The sequence below is a fragment of the Loa loa genome, assembly GCF_000183805.2.
Source record: "Loa loa unplaced genomic scaffold supercont3.16, whole genome shotgun sequence".
Taxonomy (NCBI): Eukaryota; Metazoa; Nematoda; class Chromadorea; order Rhabditida; family Onchocercidae; genus Loa; species Loa loa.
Window position 1 is genome coordinate 31894 of NW_018108196.1, and position 8605 is coordinate 40498.

Here is an 8605-nt window from a genome sequence, read left to right on the forward strand (position 1 = left end):
TTATAAGCTGAAGTCTGAAGACTAGTAAACGTAACTGTTACCCCAAGCACTACTACCGCTACGAAGGTTATTGCTAGAGTATTGACGATGATTTCAAGGGAAAATGACTTATTCATTCAGTAAATATCCCTAATCGGTAGAATTTTGCACAGCATTCGTTATCCATTATAAACCCAACTAACACGAAATTCTGTATTCTCGTTCCGCTAATTACAGAATCATTTACAAATTGTCCTGAGTCTTAATTGCATTCTCAAATAAAAGTAATGAGACCATTCTGACATCGGTTTCAAAATAAAGACAATTAGTTAAAAACTGACTGAAAAGTGACAGAAAAAATTTGTTGGTAATTAACTTTTAGATAATTAACAGAGCAAAATGAAAACTAATAAAATAGGAAAGAAATAAGATGAATGGGATGACTTACGTCAGCGGTAAATTTTTTTTCTTTTCCATTAGTGGTTTTGGTACGAAATATTGACATATGGAGCAGTGCGGTGTTTCATAAGCGTGACGAATATTGAACTCTTTTTCAGCATATAGACTTCCAGGCAGATTCGACCATAGATCTCGAACCTGAAAAAAAAAAACCCTTAGAAACGTATAAGAACTAAAAAAATATGATTGGTTCGTGAATATTTTGAAAAAGTAATATAAGCGAATGTACGTTGTAAGCCACCCTACATTACAATTTAACTATGACTTCAGCAAGAAATATCGAAATATTTAACTGTGGCTCAAATAAAACCAAGCATAATCATATCCAGTATCCAGCTTGTTGGAAATTACCTCCTTTTTCCATTTAGTATTTACAATCGCATTTGAAGTCACTGATGACGCTTCTTGCTGGTAACCATTCATGTCTCCATCAAATCCTTAAAAAAATTTTTTCTTCAGAAAAAAATGGAAATTTTTTGTGGTAACAAAATGTTCTAGAAATGGAAATTTTCAAATGATAATAAAATAAATGCGAATTAAGACACCAAACAAAAGTTCGCTGGCATACCAGAACTTTCTGTGTCGGTATCATCTTCAACATGCGGTCCACGTGTACCACCACTTTTTTGAGTTTTTCGACGTTTTTTTTTCTCTACTGCTTTCTCATCATATACTGGTTGACGTTTTGAACTTGTCACTTTTTCTGAATCCAACAAAATTATTTCCGCTCAGGTGAGAATGTAATTTTTTATCCTCAGCGCAAAAATTACTGCCGGAGATTATACCCATATTCAGAAGAATGCGTCAGAAAGCTAATACGCTTTTGATGGATCGACAGCTGCAACTTTACTGAAAATATTACTTCGATCTTTGACAAGTCGTTCTCCGTACCAGTACTGGTACCATTCATCGTATTCAGCAGCTCGATATGCTTTCATAAATGGGCGCATATCAATTTCAACACTGTCTGAGCGGCAACCGCATACCAAAGCATTCTTACCTTAAAGAAGTAACGTGGTTGATTAAACATAACGAATTTAGTTGTAACTTCATTACTTTTTGGTCATACAAAAAACCAAAAAATTGTAATACAGAATGAAATGATAAATAGGTCTCTGAAACTCCAACCAAAATCAATCCATCGATCAGACCCAAAATTTGTTGACTCTGCACAGTTATAGCCAATATTAAAACCCATATGATATCCCTGTAATCGCTCAAATCGGAAGTGGAAAGAATAGAAAGATGAATTTACGGTAACTTTTAAATAAATATTAAAAAAATTAGATAAAAGGAGAAATATACAGAAGAAACACAAAAAGAAATACAAAACTGATCAAATAAAAAATACAAGAAACACTAAATTAAAATACTCCTTCCAAGCAAAATACCAAGTTTCTTTTTCAAAAGATTCACGAATCAACAGAACTTACACTTACCCGTGGAAATGTAATTATGAATTCATTGGCATACTGAACCATTGTTCCGTATCTAATGTTGTTTTTTCGCAATACGTGTGGAGAGATCATGAATGTTTTGTGACGTAAGAATGATTTACATGTTTTTGCTGCGGATGGAAAACATTGTGCAGCAAAACGTTCAAAACGATTCAGCGAATCCGTAGCTACAGCATACCAGAACTGGAACAATTAAAAGTTGAAATTCATGAAACAGCATATTGGTTATAGTTCTATAATTTATTTACTTTTACAGTTAATATTCTGCTAATATAAGAACTTGGGGTCATAACTAAGATCTAAGTTATCCTGATACCACTCAAGAACTCTCAAGTTTAAAATCGTCCAACTTAACAAGTTCAAATAGGATAAAAGCAATTTTTATTCTATTCGTCAAATCTTTGAAAAGATATCGATGACGGTCGAAAAAAACTAATAACAAAAGCCTTTTTCGGGAGTCAAACATACGAAATATTATGCATTAAGAAGTGAAGGGAAACTAAAGGGCACAAAAATAGAAGCAACAGAACCGAACGAGCATACGGAATGAGGGATATGTTTCAACCGATGACGAACTTGAGAAGATTAATAAAAAGTGTAATGCTGTGAAATAAATACGACGGTAGTGTTACACTAATGATAACGATAAATGACCTTTGGTTTACCAAAATGAACGTAATTGATAGAATAAAGATCCATGTCTTCGGGATGCCATGGAAATGTTGTTTTCCACATGCCGAAGTACAAATAAACTGTATTCACTCCTTTAATTTTTACCTGAAATCATAACACTTGCAGCAATTGGAATGAATCTTTAAAAAAGAGAAATGTGCAAGTTCAATTTAAACAACTCTGCTCGTACAGCAAGAAAAATATGAAAAATGAAGCAGGCGCCCATCTAAAATTTCAACAACTCACACTGATTGGGTGATTGCTTTTGTATGATTTCGATAAGTTGCACATCAGCTCAGCATTCCGGAAATAATGCTTAACAACTGAATTAATAAACAAAGGTTCCCTGACAAACTGCCATACAGATGGTAGTGAGATAGTTTGTATGATAATCAAAAAGTTAAACTATAATTTTCGAAAAATTAAGGAAATCACTTACACCACTATCATCTAACATATCAAGAACTGTGCCCAAACGATTCATATTGAATTCTTTAAGATTTTCGTCACATATGGTTCCTGGTGAGTCGGCACCGTAAACCGGTTCACCTTGTAACACATGCTTCCAGTAATACCTGAATTTATAGAACTTTAAGAAGATTTAATTTAATGTGAAGCATTGAATATGTATTTATGAGTGTGTGTACATATGAATATGTATGTATGAGTTGTTCTCCAGTCAAAATTTTATATGAATTTATGGTTCATAAAATCCTCATATAGTGATATGAAACGTGTTAAAAAGCAACCGCATCGTACGTTTCAAGCTTAAGGAAGAAAGAAAAACTACATCCATGGATCACAATTCGTAAACTTACTTCTCAATCTCTTGTGGTGGTAAGTCACCCTTTGGAAAAGGTGATTTCTTTGCAAGTGCACGAAATTCTCGTACAGTAATTGATCGCCGATATAACCTGTTTGTTTTAGTATAGACTCCAGCATTCCCCTCTATTTTTTCTTTAACTGGTCTGAAATCTTGAGTTTTTAATTGATTTACAGCAAATCTTTTGCTTAAAAAAAGGTAAACATTATAGAAAAAGGAACACTTACTGATCGATGACATAGTTATCGACGTCCGAATAGTCGTTTGATTTCCTTGCGTGGAATTCTGGCGGAGGTACGATCTAAACTATGAATGTGTAATAAAAAGGTACAAAATGAAACAGAAGAAAAAAAGAAAAACTGAAACAGAAATATTAAGGAGTAAATTTACAATGCAAGTTATGATGTCAGGCTGAGATAAGATGTCATACCACAATTCTCTAGATTATAACAGCGATATGTTGCTGACTGAACATGTCCACCTTAACACAAATAAAATAAGAAAACTGCCTTCGTGATTACCGATTGTCGTAGAGACTTTTATAATCATCCCCTCCATCCCGCAGATACATTCCACCAGCTCTCAAAAAGAGATGAAGACACTAGAAAGAAGGTTATGGATAGAAAAAAGGCTTTACACCTGTCCACTTGTTGCAACGGAACAAAATGCTTATGGTATATATGGTATACATATCTTCCGTTATAAGCAGGTAATTTTTGCCGCACACTAACACACATGCAGACATATACATACATACACACACACACATCCACATCTACACACATATACACACAAACACACATATGCATACACACACTCGTAACAGTATTGGTCGGGACAGCCAACAGCTCTTCCCTTCCGAAACAATTCTCTCCCCTGCACCACATTTAGACGTCTTTTTTACTGCTCTAGTCGCATCTTTCCCATTACTTAATAAATTTCTCCGGAGTGTTGCACCAAATATCATGGAATGGAGTAGCAGACAGACTTTTTGCTTAGTAAGAGTCTCCAAAGATCATTCAAAACAGCTGATCCAGGAACCACACAAATGGATGAGCCATCATGGATTCGTCCTTCAAGGTAGGAATGTTTAACATCGGGACAGAATCAGAGAAGGCTAATGCCAACAATTACAAGTGTTTTTGTATGTGTTATTTGATTGATTAAGCGTCAGCGCTACAATGACCTTAGGACTTACAACTCAATAGTCTACTTGCTGCTTCATTAAGTATATTTGCAAGAGATCATTATTCTCTGTGTTGCCGTTCACTTACAAAGTAGCAAATCGAAGGTTGCTCAAATAGTAGAATGCAGCTAGCTGCTCGTTACTATAAACCGCCATTTGCTGTTCCCAAAATGCGCTTCTTTATTATCAAAACACCTTTCGTTATTAACTGTAGTTCTTTAGAAGCTGAGAATAATCGTCAATCAGCAAATGCCTCCATTAATAAATTCCGAAGCAGTTGGTAAAATCATCTAACGATGTCATTATTTTATTCCGTGACCGTGAACAATTACACATCTGCGCTTCATTTATGTGCGTGTATAATAAAGTAACTATGCTGATATTTTATTCTTCAAGGATCTGGAAAGCTTGGCTGTTGCCAAATAAAAGAAGTTAAATCTAAGAACAAATTGATACCCTGCTAAACTTTCAGTGCAAAATATCACACCTTCCTTCAATCCAAACAAAGATAGATAAGAACTTGGTCTGGCTCCTTTTCATAAATTACCTTTTATAACTAGTATTTAAGATATGCTTCAGGTTTTCCACGTGCTTAAAGTATTATTCCTATCACTGCTTGAATACTGCTATTCTTAGTAGTAGTGTATCGATACTGGCACGATAACGCATACATGTATATGTACACAAAACTGAAGAAGCATCTGCACTGTTCAGAAATCATAGAAATGTGTTGAGTTGTCCTCCTTGAATGGCAAACTAAGTGCTTTCCTTATTCGTTAGTATTCTTTGCAAGATTTCCTCACATTGTAGTTTTTAAACACGATACCTTCATAACCGATATAACGCTACAGGCACTACCTAGGATAGTTCCTTGATGGAACTAAGGGATAAGGGAGGTATATAAGGCTAACACATTAAGGAACTCTGGTATAAGTTACTAAGTTACGTACATGAGGTCTCAATTTTTCATAAAAGTACCACAGACCCAGCAAAAAATATTGAGTCCTTCCAGAATATAATAAAGAAGTCCTCCGTAAGTTTAGACATATATAGCGCTAATCCTAGTTGGATACAGATATCTCATAAGAGTTAATATTCACTTCCTCATTGAAAAAAGTAGCAAAAGATTGCTAAATATGGGTTAAGAATTGCATAAGAAAGTATGAGGCCTTCTTTCGAAAGATGGATGGAATCGCAGCCTCTTGACCTCAATGTAAAATGAGGTTGGAATGCCACATGTAAGAAATAATGGAAAGAGAAGATACCACAGACAATGGAGAACAATGCAGTCACTTGAAAAGGATCAAAAGAGAACCTTTGCAATGCCGCAAACCAGATGAGCACGGTGTTGTTGCTCAATTTTGTTGATTAGTGTCGGGAAGTCCTGCATTTCTTCAATAGTGGGATAGAAAACAGGCACTTCGATGGTACCGGTTGGTACGAACGATGGATGATGTTGATTGTTGGCAGAAGTACTAGCCGCAGATGTATCCATAATTTCTGCCGTAAAAGTCTGAAATTCGGTATCAATCTTACGTTTAGAGTCAATTTTGCAATATTTGATCCAGCTCGCATTTTCCAGCTACAAATCAGCGCTGCTCGTTTTCCAAGCTAATCTTGAGTGATGCCAGAACTACATGCAGTTATGGTATCATCCATTCCACCCGTTAAATAAGATGGATGATGAGTGGTTCAGACCGCATAGTATTCGTTAACTTACTCACGAAGTATTATTTCGTGAGTTTCTGGGAAGTGTCTAATCAGATTCCGTGAAAGCAAGCAGAAAGTACCCTATCCTCCAAATGATTTATTTGATAGAACATGAATCTTATCATTTGCACCTGTAAGACGTTTGTAATATGCAGCACTGACACTCTACCAATTTGCATGATTTTTACGCGTAATTCATACAGTTTTCTAACATCCCCCAGTATGGTAATGCACAACAACTAATTGATAACTGCGTCTCACTGAATTTTGTTTTTTGAAACTTTCGCATTACGATCAGTTCAGCTGTTCTTTACACTTTTCATAGAACACGCTCCTGTAACATTAAGCAACACTCTCTGACCTTTGACTCATGTCCTAATCAAATCAATATTTCAACACCTTTGTGTGAACAATGATATGTTTCTTATAAAGGCATTAAAAAATTTTGAACATCTAATTCTCTAAAGTCTTCAAACGACAGAAGACAGCATATAATCGAGCATCTACTGTTGATCAGGCTTAAAGATCAAAAAATGAATTATTGATTCCTAGGATTCTCTTGCGAAAGGCTAACTACTATAACTATTACTATTAAGTAGAAGTAGCAAAAGAAGCTTTTCCCTTCATTCCACTCGAGTTCCATTCAAATCTATACTTAGTCTGATACTAGAAACCTTTCTTTAGCAGGCAAGTTATTAAGTTATTATACGGTAAAACACTCAGCAATATAAGAAATTGTCAAAAGTCAACTGAAACAGAACGAAATTAATAAGAGACTATGTAACTGCCCATATATGTATATATATATATACCCAACAACCATAAAATGCTTGGAGTATTCCGTCCCTGTCACTGCATGGCTCTACTGATATTCGAAATTTTGCGGACCTTGAAAATAGCTTTTAGGCTTTACAACTTGGGAACACAGTTCGCAAGTTTATTCCTTAACAGTATATCCCATAACTGCGAGAACCTTGGAGCAAAAAACAAAGCCAACCTCACAAGCAGAAAACTTCTCGACTATCACGTCAAATTCCTAAATGTAAACTTGAGACAGAACGAACTATCCCCAGTGTCGCTGTCCAATCGAAGTAGACATAAGGCGAGGCATCCCGTTGAAATAGACGTAAGACGTGGAAAATAACATGAAATAATGAAAGCATAATCTCTATAACCGTGTTGCCTGTAAACGAAAAACTGCATTTGGATGACGATCAATGGATGGTTAACCCTTTTGGTTCACTCAACAAAATTTGAATGATTCAATCGATAATCGAAATATCTCCCGAGTGAAAATTGCTTACGGTGAGGTTCCGACTTACCTTCAGTCAACCCCTCACCATTTCTAAAATCTCAACCTTTTCTTCACTAATCAGCTGGAATTATTCGACAACATCCAATATCCAATATCAACTAAACATAACACAAAACCAAAACAGTTCTGAACAACCACCTACATAGTGTCATAGGCCCCCTACGGTCAGTTGAATTCTATCAATCCCTTGGACACCACCTGTGGCTCACTATGCAACCACAATGTCCTTGTTGATAGCGAATAATTTGTGACGCCACCCACAACACATTAAACACTCCGCAAAATGGACCAAGCGACTTAAGTTCAATATTTTGGTTCATTCTCGACTGTCACCAACATAATTTTGGAATAATGAAGGATTTTGTAACACAGTTCAAGCCACTCTATTAACCACCTCTTAATCGTTCGAATGTAATTGAAACGATATCGTAATAGAAAATAATAATTAAAATATGTATTATTACAACAAAACTCATAAATAACAACAATCAAATGTGATCAAAGTTTTTCGTCCCATTCTGCATTGCTTTATTCGTAATTCTATCGAAAACAAATACAGCTATAAAAATCACAAAACTAAAAAAGCTATAAAAAACAACATTATTTGTTGTCACTCTCTGTTTGTAGGGCATCGGTGACCATTTGAGATATTTGATTTGTCAGCTCTTCATTTTTGAGTCTTGCCTGTGCACTCATTGTTCTAGATATGTTTTGTTCTTGAGGAATGAAATATCGTCTAAAATATTTCAAAACAATATGAAGTTAATTAGAACCAGAATCATCAGACAAGCAAGTGGGAGTGAAAATGGTGGAGAAAAAGACTGTTTGGGAGAGTGTACATTGCTTGAAAAGCAAGCAAAACAGCTGGTTTTGCTTAGAATGAAATATCGTGTAGAATACTCAAAACAACATAAAGCTTCTTTTTTTTTGAGAGAGAGAGAGCTTTATATATATATATATATATATATATATATATATATATATATATATATATATATATATAT

At 35.1% G+C, this 8605-nt stretch overlaps 2 protein-coding genes across 3 annotated transcripts in view; both read right to left on the reverse strand.

Annotated features, from left to right (window-relative positions):
• LOAG_16735 overlaps positions 1-7301 on the reverse strand; it is a 10249-nt gene extending 2948 nt beyond the window's left edge. Inside the window, exons 1-11 of one of the 2 annotated variants that reach the window (XM_020449388.1) lie at positions 7284-7301; positions 5892-6089; positions 3618-3691; positions 3386-3535; positions 3007-3142; positions 2550-2672; positions 1878-2078; positions 1567-1645; positions 1301-1438; positions 1007-1141; positions 790-875 (exon numbers count right to left, since the gene is read on the reverse strand). In XM_020449388.1, the coding sequence (XP_020307077.1) occupies positions 790-875; positions 1007-1141; positions 1301-1438; positions 1567-1645; positions 1878-2078; positions 2550-2672; positions 3007-3142; positions 3386-3535; positions 3618-3691; positions 5892-6071 (1302 nt within the window). In that variant the 5' untranslated portion in view covers positions 6072-6089; positions 7284-7301. Of the gene's footprint in view, positions 1-789; positions 876-1006; positions 1142-1300; positions 1439-1566; positions 1646-1877; positions 2079-2549; positions 2673-2813; positions 2940-3006; positions 3143-3385; positions 3536-3617; positions 3692-5891; positions 6090-7283 lie in introns of those variants that run through there. The other variant, XM_020449389.1, reaches the window with a different exon arrangement.
• Positions 7302-8201: 900 nt separating this feature from the next.
• Positions 8202-8605, reverse strand: part of LOAG_03512 (hypothetical protein) — a gene marked incomplete at both ends in the record, with an annotated part of 4000 nt that continues 3596 nt past the window's right edge. The window contains one exon of the mRNA XM_020446340.1: positions 8202-8337. Within this exon, the coding sequence (XP_020303299.1) occupies positions 8202-8337 (136 nt within the window). The remainder of the gene's footprint in view (positions 8338-8605) is intronic.